The sequence below is a fragment of the Arachis hypogaea genome, chromosome 11 (genome assembly GCF_003086295.3).
Source record: "Arachis hypogaea cultivar Tifrunner chromosome 11, arahy.Tifrunner.gnm2.J5K5, whole genome shotgun sequence".
NCBI classification, from domain to species: domain Eukaryota; kingdom Viridiplantae; phylum Streptophyta; class Magnoliopsida; order Fabales; family Fabaceae; genus Arachis; species Arachis hypogaea.
The window spans coordinates 8,994,347-9,011,329 of NC_092046.1; the positions used below are offsets into that span (position 1 = coordinate 8,994,347).

A 16,983-nucleotide genomic window follows, 5' to 3' on the forward strand; every position below is an offset into this window, starting at 1 on the left:
TATAATAAATTATATAACTAATAATTTTAAGTAAAGTATTTTTTTTATTCAAAATTTATATCCAAAATATATTTTTAATTTATTATTTTTAAAAATTTATTAAAAGAACTCAATTTTATTACTACTAGTGTATGACCCCGTGCTGAGCACGGAAAAATTTATAAAAAAAAAATATAGCTTCGATATTTAAAACAAAAGTACAAAATAATTATTATTTTAAGAAATTTATAAAATTATTATTAAAATTAAAGTTTAACTTAAAAAAAGTAAGTAATAATTATTTTATATTTTTTAAGGTAAAATAATTATACACTGATACAGAATTTAAAATAAAATTAAAATATTTATATTAGAATACTATTTTTTCAAAGACTTCTCTATAAACAACATTGATGGTTGAATTTGCAGATATTTCTACATGATTCATAAGTAAAACTTTTAAATCTCTCTTACTCTTAACTCTTGAAAGTGCCACATATAGTTGGTCATGTGTAAAAACTGGTTTTGGCAAGCACAATCCAACATGAGATAAAGTTTGTCCCTGAAACTTGTTAATTGTCATGGCAAACGATACTATTATAGGAAAATATCTTCGTTGGAATCTAACTGGGACGGTTTCATTTGTTGGTACCATATTCATTCTTGGAATCAAAGCAATATGACCAACATTGTTACCTATTAAGACTTCACATTCTATGACATGATTTTCAAACTTCCTAGCTTGTAGCCTTGTACCATTACAAAGACCACTGGATTAGTCAATATTCCTTAGTAACATCACCGGAACACCAATCTTGAGTATTAATTTATGTGGAGGCAAACCAGAGCAATTTATGCTATTCAGTAATTCAGGACCATAGAGATCTAGCTGACTCTCCATATTCCCTTCATCCATACAAATGGAATCCGAACTAAGATATAATTTTTCTCCTCCAGGAATGATAGCCATCAGATGGTTGTTGACCTCTTTAACGATGTCTAGTGTGGGAGCCAGTATAGTTCTTGCTTTGAAAAAATCTTTTGAGGACATGTTTTTCAAAATATTTGGATAAGAAAAATGAACCAACTCATCAAATGTATGGTCCGAAGAAGGAATAACAATATCTCCTGGAAGACATATCTCAGATTCACCATCCATATTGTCACCTATTAGACCATCACTAACTTTCAATAACCACTCATCAAATTGCTCTGTCTCATCTTGATCTGAAGCAATCGTCCTTACAGAGAGTCTCATATTTTTTGTTAGTTTGAGCACCTGACAAAACTTCCAAAGGTAAGACGAATTCACGGTTGAATGAACGATATCTTGTCTCGATCCTCGTGAAATGACAGGAAGAATTTGTTTAAAGTCTCCACCTAGTACAACCACTTTTCCTCCAAAGGACAAATATTTGCTATATGTTGGAGAACACCTCATGATATCACCCAAACATTTATCAGGCACTTCATAGCAGTACCTACTAACCATTGGAGCCTCATCCCAAATTATAAGTTTGGCTTTCAACAACAACATTGCTTGAGGGGAACCAGGTTTGATGTTACATACAGAATCCTCAGTTATATTCAGCGGTATTTTGAACCTTGAGTGTGCCGTTCTTCTATTGGGAAGAAGTAAAGATGTAATACTACTCGAAGCAACGTTTAACACTATATCACCCCTTGAGCAAATCTCAGCAGACATAAGGTTCCAGAGAAATATTTTTCCAGTACCCCCATGACCATACACAAAGAAAAAACCCCCCTTCATCACAATACACAGCTGTAACAATTTTATCGAATGCATATCTCTGCTCAGGTGTTGCGATGGCTAATATGTCTGAGGCATTTTTCTTTAAATCATCCTTGTTAAAGTTTAGCTCTTCCCTAATAACCCTTTCGGTTAACAAAGAACTATCAACTTCAGTTGCTAAAGGCATTGGAGGATAGTCTTTCAAGGTTTTACCATAGGAATGTAAGATCTTGTCTATATCCATTAAGCACAACTGCTTAATCTCATCATCTGACATTGTTAACTCTGCATATTATACGATACTGTAAAAATTCAATCAAACTAAAAATGATCAATAAGGAAGAACTTTTATCATTATAATTAATAAAAACTCACCCCTCATGTTCATTACAGCTCTCTGTCAATACAAAATATCATCTGAGAGTTCATGCCAACATCTATCCCAGACATGTTCTGGTCTTGAGATATTGTTGGATGTTAATAGAATGACAAATAACCTCCTAACATATGATCCTAAGGCCCATGAGCTTGCTTCCTTAATTGCATCAATGAATTCTTTGTCATCTTGCAAGAGTTCAAGGGCGAAGCATGCATCTCTATACATAGCATAAATTGTTCCTCCTACTGTTCTTATATCTCGAAAACTCATACATCCTCTCTGAGTATTCAAGAGAAGTCGTTAGTAATATTCTTCAATATTTGCTGCAAAAAATTTGGTTAAAATCCCACTTTTAAGTTGTTAAATAGATTAAGCAACGCTATTTTAATTATTATGTAGCTACACATCCGCATAAGAATAATTTTCCTAAAAATATAGAAAAATAAAAAATTGTATAATCTACAGATTATAACTGTTGAAAGTTATTTGAACATTTATTTTCTAGTGTAGATAAATCGAATAAAATGGACGTGGGGTATAGGCTGTTAAGATTTTAAATTTAAATCATTAAATAAGTAAGATCAAAATTGAATATAAACTCATCATTACCTGTAGGTACATGAGTATTCCAATTGCGAAGCCTTTCTTTCGAGGAAACCACTTTGAAGAATCGTCCTTCCAAACAAACTTGGTTGGAAACTCAGCATAAGTCAGACTTCGAGCATAGAAATATGACATGTTCGCCGCCATCCATCCCAAAAATATGGACTTATGAGATATTGCTCTTTCGACGATATCATTCATATTAGAAGTTTCACCATAAACCACAGGTTGCTCATCCACCAAATGTAATGGAAGTCTAATCACAAATGGTTCTTTCTCTTGGATTTCGTATCCAAATAGACGCCAGACTGCCTTACATGCCGAAATGTACCTACAATCGTAGTAATTCCTAATTTCGTCAACAACTTGTGTGGCTTCTGACGGATCACCAGCATTGTATAGAGTAGCTGTTACGCGGTCATTACCCTTGTGTACATACTTAAACAGATACTTAATAGAACTTGTTTGGCATGTGTATTCCACATTTATGTGGCACCCGAACTTGAGCAACAATTCTAGATTATACGAAATAATGAACTTATTGTCTAGTACACATTCCCTTTTCTTCACTGTTCGACCGTTATTAGTACGCCTATATTTAGAAAATCCGGCCTCATCAATGAATGTTCGCTGTCTAAACTCTTTAGGATAGAACTTTGAACATGATCCATTCTTCATGCAAGGTGAATTCTTGTTGTACGGACCACATGGACCATGTATTATATAATTTTGAATAGCTCCATGTAGATTTGGCCTTTCATTTTCATCAAGAATCTCAACTGTTATAGATTTGGCCTTTCATTTTCACATCAATTTCAGAGAGGAGAGGAGAGAAGTGTGGGAGTGGGAATGGGTTACGGGCTTAAGCCATTGGGGATTCTTTTTTTTTTTTTAAGTCAAAACGGCACCGTTTGGAGGAGTTAGTAACAAACCGAAAACCTTTTAAAAAAACCAACCAGTTCTAATGGTTCACCGATTAATCATATATACGACCGATTTTGTAATGAGTTTTTTTGTCAGACGATTTACTCATAACATCTTTTAAGCCATTTTTAAATTTTATAAAATTATTTATAATAATTATAAAAAGTGCTCATAATAAAAAATTTTAAAATTTTATAAAAATATTTTATTTAAAATTGTTAATAAAATCTTAGTTGTACTCTGTTTCAAAATAAATAATTATAATGATATTAGTATTTTATACAACAATTCATACAAAAAAAATTCAAATTTCATACAATATTTTTTCGTTCATTTTTAATAGCTCATAAATACAAAAAAAATATTGTACAGAATTTAAATTATTTTTGTATTAATTTTTATATAAAATACCCATAACATTATAATTATTCAGAAGTTGTATATAATTCGAACTATATGAATTTAATTTACTACATATTTGCCTAAATCGAATTTATTCAATTCGATTTATTTAATTTAATTTATTTTTGTATGTGGTATGATTTAATTGAAAGAGCAACAATTTATAATTTTATCTAGCATCAATAAATGCAAATTATGATTTGATTCTTCTATAATTTTATCTAGCATCAATAAAATTCCACTATCACTGGTTTTAAAAAAAATTAAAATCTAAAACGATAGTTAAAAATAAATAAAGAGGATAGATTTAATTCTTCTATAATTGTATGCATTTTTTTCCTAATTTGTATTTTTATCACAATCCACAAGTTCTATGTTTTATAACTTAACGTTAATTCATATATAGTATATAAATAAATTTAATTAGAATAAATAGCAATTTATTTATTTTATTTTAGACTTTATAAATGAAAAGACTAATTCACTAATATAACGAATTATAATTAATGTAATATAATTAATTAAGTAATATAAATTATATTAATTATATTAATATTTAAATATCTAATCAAATCAATTAGTTGATATAATTAAGTCAGTGCAATAAATTGTATTGAATGAGTCAAAACAATTAAATCGGGAAACACTCTCCGAAGCATGCCACGTCAGCTTCATCATTAAATGCAGACATCCGATTTTTATATAATAGAATAGATAGATGTATTAATTCTGTCATCAAACAATTTTATAATCAAATTTAATTGTACAAAGTTAATAACAAAAAAAACAATTCACAATGTGTAACAACAATATCAAAACTAAAATCTTACAACAAAAATTGACAAACTAAAGTTATAAACATGTATAAATAATTAAAATAACAAAAAAAATTATAATAATAATAATATATTTTATGTTCATCATAAAGTGAGCTCTAATTTACATAGGCATTCTAAGTTCTTAATTTAGCATTTTTATAAATATTATAACAATTAATCCATCCTATCTAGTAATTTTTATATTACAATTTTTTAATAATTAAATATTTATAATAATTTTTTTGATTAATTTTTTTAAATTAAATCTTACAAAAATTTTTAATGGAGTGATAAAAATAGACAAAAGATTCTAACTTCAGTTATGTATTAGAGAAGTAAAAATTTTTCTAACTCTACTATTTGAGTAATTATATTTTGAATATGTATTGATAACATTAACGTATAAGGTAGAGGATGTCCAATAAATAAAAAACATAATTTTAGAAACAAGAGCAAACTTATTATTATTTTTTAAAAGATATTAATACTATAACTATTAATAAACTCTCATATTTTTAATTTTTATTTGTATTTTCTAAAAATATTAATTTTTTTGTGTAAGAGAACAAATCTATGGAATGATTATTTTTCTATTTATTTTTTTAAACATATTTTTCTTTAATTTTCTAACATACTCAAGAGACAAATATAGAATAAATGACCATTTGTATCCATGAAAAACGCTGACATTTGTATCCATGATAGCCTGAAACTAAAGTTATACCCATGATAGATGCCTTCCGTGTGACAAAAGTGCCCTGACGTGGATCTGAGCTTGGTTCGTGAAAATCCGATCCTACGTGGCACTCCCTACCTTATCTTCAACCCCTCTCTCTCTTACTCACTCTCTCTCTCTCTCTTCAACCCCCACTCTGGTCCCTTCTTCCTCAACACTCCCTCCCTCACCTTCCTCGTCGTCATCAATGGCGCAAGATCTCTTCAACAATTTCTCGTTCTCCAAAACCCTGAAGCTCAAGACCAAGCAGCAAGAGCTTCTGATCCGCGTCACTGTCCTCACACTCATCTACATCCTAGCCTTCATCACTCGCCTCTTCAGTGTTCTCCGCTATGAGTCCATGATCCACGAGTTCGACCCTTACTTCAACTACCGCACCACTCTTTACCTCACAAAAAACGACTTTGCCAAGTTCTGGAATTGGTTCGACTCGGAGAGCTAGTACCCACTTGGACGCATCATCGGCGGAACCCTCTACCCCGGTCTCATGCTCACTGCCGCCGCGCTCTACTGGGTCCTCCGCTTCCTCTGTTTTGCAGTCCACATCTGCGAGGTTTTCATCCTAACGGCGCCCTTTTTCGCCTCCAACACCACCCTCATTGCTTACTTCTTCGGCAAGGAGATTTGGGATTCCGGCGCAGGGATCGTCGCCGCAGCTTTGATTGCAATCTGCCCTGGGTATATTTCGCGGTCTATGGCAGGGTCCTATGACAATGAAGGCTATTTTCGCGCTTTTGTTGACATTTTACTTGTTTGTTAAGGCTGTTAACACTGGGTCGTTAGCTTGGGCTCTGACTTCGGCGTTTGGATATTTCTACATGGTTTCGACTTGGTGCCACTTTATGTATTGGTGTTGTTGGTTACTGGTGTATTGGTGTTACCATTTTGCGCCATTGATGACGACGAGGAAGGTGAGGGAGCAATTGTTGAGGAAGAAGGGGCCAGAGTGGGGGTTGAAGAGAGAGAGAGAGAGAGTGAGTAAGAGAGAGAGGGGTTGAAGATAAGGTAGGGAGTGCCACGTAGGATCAGATTCCCACGAATCAAGCTCAGATCTAAGTCAGGGCACTTTTGTCACACGAAAAGCATCTATCATGGGTATAACTTTAGTTTCAGGTTATCATGGGTACAAATGTCAGCGTTTTCATCTGTCATGGATACAAATGGTCATTTATTCGACAAATATATCTTTAGAGCATCGATAAAATGGTCTTATTTAGATTGGTATCCATCACAGATCAACGAAAAACTAGTCGCATCCTATGACATACTGATCCTTTTATAGTGTGGATCTTATCCGATCCGGTGACAGCGCGAATCGAATAATAGCCGCGATTGTCTTCGTGAGCTAAAGATTTAATTATATAGTGTGGATCTTATTTAGAGAACGTGAATTTCATATTTGATTTAATTACAAAGAGAGAAAAGATTAATGTAGTTGATTATGCGGAGTGTATATCTTCTTCAAAGAACCTTCCTGTAATTGCTCTTAGCAAGACAGAGACTGCATAGTCTAGAACTATTTTGTTAATGGTAACATTTTATATAATTATATTATTAAGAGAAAGATAATATTCTCATTTATTACTAATTATACCTTCTCTAAATTATACAAATTATACTATAATTATACAAACTATTTGTTTTTAAATTAAAAAATAAATTATTGTATTATTAATTAATATTTTTTTCTATTAATATAAACATTATGCAATTATTTTATGAAAGTTAGTTAAAAAATTTTCACCGAAAATATTTCCATAGAAAAGTTAGCAACTTTTCCATAGAAAAGTTAGCAACTTTGCAAATCTTTCGCATAATAAGATCATTGGAGTCTGCGATTATACATTAACTTTAAGTTAAAAACACTTTGAGAGGGAGCCAATGACTTTCTATACCAAATTGAAAGATAGAAAGCAAAAACATTTACGAATTTGGTCCCAATTCCAAAAGTATTTATTTATACTTCTTTAATTATTATATAAATTAAAAAATAAAATCTTTCAAAATACCACTATCTTTGACAAAGAAAAGTTAATGTCACTTAAATAAATAGAAAAGAGCTACAATGATTTTTACCAAATTTCAGAAAAAACCTATATAAATTGCCATTAAAAAAAGTAATTTCAGAGGCAGGAAGGGATAAAATACAATGCTGATCTTTTAATTTAGAAGTTAAAAAAATTCCATGCTATCATCACTAACTTCAAGCTCTCTTGATTTCTTTAGAAAAGTCCAAGAGACCGTGGTCATGATCAGTCTTGACTGACTCTTTGAATATTATATCAATTAGCAACTTCACAAATACATCATTTTTCTTCTCGCTTCTTAATTCTTGATAAGTCTGGTCAACTCTATATTTTTGTCTCCAACATATTTTTATGAAAGACTCAATAAAACTAGAGTTGTGCAGGATAAACAATGTAAAGTATAAACACTGAAACTTTGTATGATGGACCTGTTATATATATATATATATATATTTTCCTTTGTAGGTATCATTATCTATTTTTGTTTGGACATAAACTTTCTGTGGATGATGCAGCTACTACAGTATATGCAAGACAAATGAAAGTGATATTCCAAAATACAGAACTAAGTGACAAAAATGACAGTATTTAGTACACATTATTCTTATTTACATTTACTATCAATATAACAACAGAAGATATGTGTATTTGTATATTGCAAAGATGTTCTTAGTACAAGAATCACTACATTCTTATATTATCACTGGAATACAAAAACATTCTAATATATTTATAGATATACAAAAGACATTTTATGAATGGCTAGGAGAAGAATCGTTACCATCATCTTCATCTGAGTTTAACACCATTGTTTTTAAGGGCATTAACAATAGCCCAAACCTTGGTTTGGCTCTTAAATCCCTACTACTCTATTTCTTTAGTTACATTGACATGAATTCCTCTTCCTTGTCCATCCTTAAGTCCTTCAACTTTGAGCCACATGGCCAATACCTCCCCAACAACAGCAGCTACTTTCGCATTGCAGGACCAGCCGCACTCAAGCGACTGGTTAATGGAGTGCTCCGCCATGGAGTAGGTTGCTACAATATGACCATGGTTTCTATCCACCATGTTTGCTGTAATGTGTTTCAATGACATGAATATTCTCAGCACATACCGCTTCAAAACAGTCATTCTTCAGTTATCTAATGGCAGATAGAAAATTAAACACACAAATTCGTTTAAACAAAAACGAAAGGAGAAACCAATGTCTTGATTGCAAATAAGTCATTAACATTCTCGATTGTAAATTTATTATTAGGAGCGATAAACATGAAGGATACACCACCAAGTCTGAAATTATACATAAAAGCACATTTATGCATAACGAAATGAAATGTCTCAAGTACATAACAACATTGACACACTAAAATTTAAAACCATAAAGAGTAGTACAATGAGCGTGATATAGCAGGAAAAATGTATCAAACTATAAAAATCTCAAATATGAATATAACATGTCACCTAACTTATAAACATTACCCAAATAGGTAAACAAGGAATCAACCTTTAATCCACTTATTCAATTACATTGAAAAAACCCATGAACATATTCAAACAACAAAACTAGAGATCAAGAGATCAGGAAATGATAAGAGTAAGGAACTTTTAGTTTAAGCAACAACCATGAGCTCACTAAAATAATACTCCATATAATAAACTAATTTGCATAGCATATCTGTACATGTAGTTTAGGCATTTCATCAAACACATCATAAGCAAGTAAATAAAATGAAACTCTTACCCGTAGCCTTCAAAAACTACTAAAACTGAACAACGAATTCTCGAGAACGAGCTCTAGTAACTCCTGCCAGCTGCTTCTTCTGCCGGCGACGACGAGCTCAGGGAAGGCGTCCGAGCGCGACTGAGTCCGAGAAGGTGACGACGGACAAGACGGTGACTACTAATGACGCGGAGAGCAACGAGGACCTTGAGTGCTTGACCGGAGACGAGAGAGGGAGAGAGCTTGAGATTGAGCCAATGAGCAAAGAGATGAAAGCTCGAGTTTCAGTGAGAAAAGGGAGAGGAAGGAGAGGTTAGGGCTAGATTTTTTTAATTTTCGGGTCAGCTTGATAGATTAGTGAGAGCTTGGGCTTTGACAGGGACAAGAGGTTAGGGTTAGAATTTTTTTTAGAGACCTATTTGTATTTTTAAATTATTAGGAATTTAAATGTTCAAAAAATAAAAAATCAAGGATATATTTATTCTTTTATAAAAAAATTTAAACATAATTCGATTCAGATATTGTAAATTGATCGGATCAAACTAGATCTAATAATTATAATGCAGACATTTGGATTTATTATTGTTGCTATAATAAACCGATTTTATTATAGTTTATTAAAAAATAAATTATTAACTGGTTTAATAAAAATATCCAATCATAATATGATACGTGTATACGCCTTTAAAAAAAAGGACATTTTTTATGTCTTTATTAAAGTGGTCTCCAACTTTAATTATGTGTTGTTGTCTTTTGTTTCTGTTCTATGTTTTATTTTTTATTTTTTTTGTGCTGTCTTCAATAATTTTTTGTCATCACAATGTTGTTTCAGTTCTCACATTGAAAAATTTACCAACTACTTCTTACATGTAAGATTTTTTTGTGATTTGAAATCCTTTCAAAATTTCTCTTCCTTTCTTTAATAAAATTCTCTGAGAAAGTCTAAGGAGTCAATAACTTTTGTGTTTTGTGGCCAGCACTTAACCATCAAAAGAAAAGTGAGTGATCTCCCACCATTAGATGTAATCTCACACCATTAAAACTACTATTGATGGCCAATTGATGGTTACAAAACACAAAAATTACTAGCCCCTAGCACTCCTCAAATTCTCTGTGTTACAGTTTTTAAGATCTTAATGATTCTTTAAGAATATTTAACTCTGGCATATAAATTAACCTGTCTTACTAGTGGATCTATTTAACATGTTAATATTGATATATTTTTCTTAAATAGTCACACTATTAATCTTGAAAACTCCCTAGGTGAAGAAAGGGAGAGAAGTGTTAAGGGCTACTAGAAGACCAGACAATTGTTGTAGAGAGGTGAGTTCTTTAATTTGTGTGCTAGAGTAGATATTTATTGTGCTGTATTTTATATTTTACGTGTTGAGGAGCAAATTTTGTATGCGGTGATAGTGTGATGTTTTCTTACACTCTTTTATATAAATTGATTAAAATTAACATAATCCATGTTTCAATCAAAAAGAAGAAGTTATAGATGTTCTTCAACATCCACCACTTTCACATGTAACATTTGGTATTGAGGAGGAAAAGAAAAAAGTGTTGATCAAGCAACAAAAAACCAGACATATGCAAATGAGAGGTGAATTCCTTAGTTTGTGTGCTAGAATAGGTAATTTTTGTGCTGTACTTTGTATTTTATATTTTTATGTGCGGAGCAAACTTTGTGTGCTGTGATATTCTTACACTTTTATATATATTAATCAAAAGTAACATAATTCATATTTCAGTCAGAGAGAACAAATTATAGATATTCCTTAACATCAACTTTTTTCACATGTAACAACTGGTACTGAGGAGGAAAAGAAAAAAGTGTTGACCCAACAACAAAAAATTAGATAAAAATTGTTGAGAGGTGAGTTCTCTAGTTTGTGTGCTAGAGTAGATAATTGTTGTGCTGTATTTTGTATTTTATATGTTGAGCAACAAAATTTTTTCTCTGTAACCAAATTCTATTGTTTTTGTACTAATTTTCCCTACATATACTTAAGTACCATAATCTGTCATATCTTACCAAAAGCTATTCTTCCTTCCCAACCATGAAGTTTGTTCTCCACTATTTTTCTTCACAATCAACCTTATCCTTCTTTCTTTTCTTGTTCATGGTGGTGTTTATGATATTTTCAAGATCAAAAGCAAAGCCACAAAACTCAAAATTGCCACCAGGACCATCTAAACTACCCTTTATAGGGAACAGACACCAACTTAGTTCTATGCCTCACCGCGGCGTAACAAAATTATCACAAGAATATGGCCTTCTTATGCACATAATAGACTCATTTAGAGTTTGTTAAGTATTTTTTGTATGATACGATGTTGAAAATTAAATTATAAGAATGTGACAAATAATAGTATGCTTAATGTTTTAAGTGAATAGAATGGTTAGAAGTTAGATGTTTGTATATGTGATTTAGGAATATATAATTTAATAGATTAATATTTCGAAAATATATTATGTTTAAAAGTTCATTTAATTTGAATAGAGATGGAGGGTGTTGTTTCCTAGGAGAAACAGAGATCTGGTTGAGGGTTCGTCTGACATACTTCTCCCCTATCTGGAGGAGGCAAGTTTCTCCCATGTTGTCCAAATCAAAGACTCTACTTTTGACAATGCATTCATAGAGAGATGACGCCCTGAAACTCATACGTTCTACATGCCATGGAGTGAGTGTACAATCACCCTTTGAGATGTCGCTTTTCATCTTGGCTTAGGCATCGACGGACAGCTAGTTGGCGGATACATAAGAGATTTTCAGAGATGGTATGGCTGCGACTCATAAAAATCGGTGCACTTGGAGCGATGCCTCCACGGCGAGAAGCTCAAGAGGGTCAGACACAGTATGAGTCATATTGTATTAAGCTGACTTGGCTGAAGACGTGGTTGAGAAACATGCCACATGATGCATCACCCGAAGTATTGAGTCAATATGCAAGATGCTACATCCTTCGACTGATTGGTGGTCTACTTATAACGGACAAGTCCAGTTCAACTGTCCATATCTAGTGTGTATCATCACTCTTCTGCTCATTAGGATCACAATGCAAATGAAATAATGGAGTTAATGATTTTTTAACGTGGTAATTAAAACTTTTTTTTTTTAATCTCAATTTGTACTTTAGGAAACTTTTAAAACTCTTACCCTAATTTTACTTAAGGCTTTTAAAACTTCTTAGAGAGAAATTTGAGAAAATATTTAGATTATCATATTAGATAGTCATTAGGGAGTCTAATATGACAGCCGTTAGTCTATCTTAATATGTTGTTGACGGTTTTGTGACAAAAATATCAAAATAGTACCAGGATAGATCTAACATGAGTTACGGATGTTAAGTTTAGGGGATCAAATTTAGTAAATTAAAAATTTGAAGACTAAATTAAGGTGCGAATACAATTTCATGAATCATTTTGAGCATTAACTCGAAATAATATTCTTTTGATTTATGATAACTCACATCTTATAACATGGTAATCTGTAAAAAAATGCCAAATCTATCTATAATAAATAAAATTGGACTCGTAGACTTAGTGAACAGTGTTACCCCTTCCTAGCTTATGGTGCATCTTTCCATTGTACTTTGAGAAAACGGGCTTCTACTTCTTAGTTTCTAGTTTAAAATTTTATGAATGAAAGATGGAAATTAGCAAAATTATTCTCATTTACTGCATTTGAACTACCATCAAAACTCCGAAATGTTTATTCTCGATTACAAGCAGGTATACTTATTTTTTTCGTTTTTATTTTGTTCTTGTATTTGCTCCTAAAGAACTTTTGTCATCTCGAATATTAATCATCAAACATATCTAAATGATTAAATATCACTCATTCCTGGATAAATTATATACTCATCCACATAGAGTGAGTTAAATTCTAGCTAGAGTATACATTTAAATTGGTCTTTAATTTAATATCAAATATTTTTATTCTAACAGATTGGTATTCCTTTTTACGTCTTAGAAAATTAATTATATCAGACAAATTGGTTTATCTATTGTTTCAATAAAACTTTTAATATATGTGTTAGAGCCTAATAAATTTTAATATATTGCTCATAAAGTTTTTTTTAGTTGAGAAAGAAAAAGGGCTAGTGTGTGGTTACACACCTTTTTCCCACAACCACTCTGTTCACATATCATAGCAAGATATTCTATCCTTGTTTAAGAGTAGGAAAAAGATTATGAATATTAAAAACTATCTTATGTTGTGATTTTGTGACATAAAAATGATTGAGAGTCTGACAGTAAATTGCATAGTTATCGCAGGGTGTTGGTTGTTGTTAGTAAGACATAAGGTTTATGGAATCATTATTCATAAGGTTTAAGGTTATGAATGAAATACAGATTACAAAATTGACCCTTTAACTGTTTAAGCCAATGATGCTTAGCTCCGTGAAGATTTGCTAATAACATTCTCTAATCTGTTAATAAAAAAATGACCCGTGAAGATTTGCTAGCTCTACCAATTAATGATGTGTTTACTTGTTCAGAATTGTTGCTCCCTGCACTTTCTTTTTCTAACACGTTAACATTCTCAATGCATCTTTATTTGCTTAGAAAAATAGCAGCCAATGCTCACTCTGAAGTTAAGAACTGGCTAAACTGCAGTAGATAGCAATAATACAGCTTTATTCTATTAAAGTTTTTTTTGTTCATAACTATATCTAAAGTTTACAATTATCACTGACGTTATATATTATCCAAATTAGCCTTTTATAGAAATTCATCACTTCATTGATTAATTAATTAGCCATCGCCGAAAAAGAAAAAAGAAAAAGAAAAAGAAGAAGATAGTTTAGAGTGTGAGATATCAGATGCTAAGGGTGAGATGAGAAATACATGAATAGAGAAAAGAAAGATTGAGAATTAAGAGAAAGTATGTTTGTGTGTTTCTGACATTGAAAAAATGAGAATTAATTAGTTTTGTGGGTTACAATGCAAGTACTTATACTGTGAGCTGCTAACAGCTTAACAATTAATCAGTGTAACTAACTGAGTTGCTAACTAACTGAATTGCTAATTGACTGCTAAGTTGTCATTGGCAGCTTAACACCTTTCTTTTTGCTCTCTGGTCTTGGAGTGGTTCATTTGTGCACACTTACATGTCCCTGAAACCAAGGGCTTCTAACTGCTTCTGCTTACTAACTCTGGAGTGGTTCACTTGTGCACACTTACATGCCCCCTGAAACCAAGGGCTTCTCAGCTGCTGTTGCTCTAAGTAGTTGCATTAAGGTTCTGCTTCAAACACTCTTAATAAGTCCCTAAACTTGAAGTTGCTTTTGAAAGAGGCTTTGTCAATGTATCTGCCAGTTGATCCTGAGTTGGGATATGCTATACAAAAATTTTCTTTTTGGTGGCATAATCTCTGACAAAGGACTAAATTAGTGCAAAATATTTGGATTTATTGTGTAGGATTGGGTTAGCTGACAATAAAACGACACTTTGATTGTCACAATAGACTATCGGTTTGGTAGAGCAAGAGACTTCGATTTCACCCAACAAATTTTGTAGCCAGATAATCTTAGTTACTGCATCTGAGATGCCTCTGAATTCTGCTTCAGTATTGCTTTTTGAGACTGCAGTTTGTTTTCTGCTTGCCCAGGACACTAAGTTTGAACCCAGGTAAATTGCATAGCCATTTGTTGACTTCTGATCATCAACATCACTGGTCCAATCAGAGTCATAAAACCCATATATTCTGAAGTTGGTGAATTTGTTGAACATCAGCCCATGTTGTAAGGTGTATACGCTTGACAGCTTTCCAATGAGATTCAAGAGGGTTATGGAGAAATTGAACTACTTTGTTCACAGAGAAAGAGATTTCTGGTCTGGTGATTGTGGCACACTGAAGGCCACCAACAACGGATCTGTATAATGTGGGGTTGTTGAAGGCAGTGTCACCAAAGGTAGAGAGTTTCAGGGATGAGGTCATAGGGGTTGGTGTTGATTTTGCATTGTTCATATCAGCTTTCTTTAGAAGTTCTTTGATATATTTGTTCTGCTTCAGTGTGACAGTCCCTATGGAGCTTTTTCAGACTTCAATTCCAAAGAAGTAGTGTACTTCACTAAGATCTTTTAAGGAGAACGTGTTATGCAGTTGTGCCATAATTGCTGCAATTTCACTTTCAGAGGTACCAGTTACTAGAATGTCATCTACATAGACAAGGATGTAGGTGGCAGAGTTGCTGTGAGCCTTATGAACAGGGACACATCAAATTTTGTGCTTATGAAGCCAGATTGATGAAGGGAAGCACTTAGCCTTGTAAACCACGCCCTTGGAGCTTATTTGAGTCCATAGAGTGATCTTTGGAGCTTGCAAACTTGCTGACTTTTGAGGGATATAAAGCTTTCTGGTTGTTTCATAAAAACTTCTTCATAGAGGTTACCATTTAAGAACGCATTGTTGAAGTCGAACTAGCGAATTTTCCACCCTTTTGCAAGTGCAATGCTCAACATGACCCTGACCGTTGAAGGCCTGACCATGGGGCTGAATATATGGTCATAATCAACCCCTTGCTTTTGGTGAAACCCATTCGCTACAAGCCTGGCCTTGTATTTTTGGATGCTATCTTCAGGATTTTTTTTTACTCTGAACACCCATTTACAACCTATGGGAGCTGAGTGAGTCGGAGGATCCACCAATTGCCAGATGTTGTTCTTTATTAGGGCTGAGTATTCTTCTTCCATTGCTGCTCTCCAGTGTGGGGTGGCAAGAGTTTCTTCAATAGACGCTTGTAGGGGCTTTTCTGCACATTGTTCACTGTTGGGAGCCAGGGTAGCTATCAGGGCTCTGGGCTTGTAAATGCCACGTTTGCTTCGAGTTTGCATTGCATGATTGTTCTGAGTTGTGGGTGGTGGACAAGCCTCAGCTGATTGTGCACCAGGTCCAATAGCTACCTGCAATGGCTCAGTGTCATAGGATTCTACAGAATCAATTGTGTTAGTGGTTGTAACAATATCATTGACTTGAACAGATGCATTTGGTAATGAATTGGATACTGCATTGATATTAGTGGAAGTCGTATCATTTATGTCTATGCTTGTTGGTGGGGGAGCAGGGAACAGGGGAGGGCTTTCATAAAATGTGAATATGGGGTGGGGTGAGGTTCGGTCTGGTTGAAGCTGGTGCAGAGGACGGTGAACAGGGTTGGATAAAGGAATTCATGCTCCCAGAAGATGACATTTCGAGACATGTAGATCCTGCCAGATGGAGCTAGGCATTTGTAGCCTTTGTGGTCTGGGTTGTATCCGAAAAAGATGCATTTTTGAGATTTGTGATCAAAATATCAAACTTGTGTTTGTTGTAAGGTCGTAGTAGAGGGTAGCATGTGCAGCCAAAGGGTTTTAGGTAGTGGTAATCTGGAGTGGTGTTGAAGAGGGCTTCTAGAGGAGTTTGAAGTTAAGGACCTGAGTTGGTAGACGATTGATAAGGAATGTTGCTGTTATGATGGCTTCATCCCAGAATGGGAGAGGTAAGGAAGCTTGAGAAAGCAGGGTTAGGCAGGTTTCAGTTAGGTGCCTATGTTTGTGCTCGACACAACCATTTTTTTGGTGTGTGTGAGGACAAGTTAGTCTATGTTGTATTCCCTGGTCTACAAGGAACTGGCTAAAGGCTTTTGAGAG

At 33.3% G+C, this 16,983-nt stretch overlaps 1 protein-coding gene, 1 long non-coding RNA gene and 1 pseudogene across 3 annotated transcripts; 1 reads left to right on the forward strand and 2 right to left on the reverse strand.

The window, feature by feature from the left end:
* Positions 1-349: 349 nt before the first annotated feature.
* Positions 350-3,392, reverse strand: LOC112720932 (uncharacterized). The gene is made up of 7 exons (XM_025772026.1): positions 2,721-3,392; positions 2,238-2,390; positions 2,108-2,129; positions 1,741-2,017; positions 1,132-1,601; positions 823-1,017; positions 350-675 (listed from the first exon to the last, which is right to left on the reverse strand). Exons 1-7 carry the CDS (start codon positions 3,390-3,392, stop codon positions 350-352), a joined length of 2,115 nt encoding a protein of 704 aa, XP_025627811.1.
* A 2,375-nt stretch (positions 3,393-5,767) lies between these two features.
* On the forward strand, positions 5,768-7,103 carry LOC140176012 (dolichyl-diphosphooligosaccharide--protein glycosyltransferase subunit STT3B-like; annotated as a pseudogene).
* Positions 7,104-8,247: 1,144 nt separating this feature from the next.
* LOC112720157 (uncharacterized) lies at positions 8,248-9,761 on the reverse strand. Of its 2 annotated transcripts, none has more exons than XR_011867239.1 (2): positions 9,366-9,761; positions 8,248-8,697 (listed from the first exon to the last, which is right to left on the reverse strand). It is a non-coding gene; the product is annotated as an uncharacterized lncRNA (long non-coding RNA). The 2 variants fall into 2 exon arrangements; XR_011867238.1 differs by having other exon boundaries at positions 8,248-8,766; positions 9,366-9,721.
* Positions 9,762-16,983: the final 7,222 nt, after the last annotated feature.

Coding starts and splice junctions, on each gene's coding strand:
- LOC112720932 (XM_025772026.1), bottom strand. CDS start 3,392: ATGAAGAATGGATCATGTTCAAAGTTCTATCCTAAAGAGTTTAGACAG. Junction 2,018..2,107: donor AGCTGTAATGAACATGAGGG/GTGAGTTTTTAT, acceptor TATAATATGCAG/AGTTAACAATGTCAGATGAT. Junction 1,602..1,740: donor GTGTATTGTGATGAAGGGGG/GTTTTTTCTTTG, acceptor TCTTCCCAATAG/AAGAACGGCACACTCAAGGT.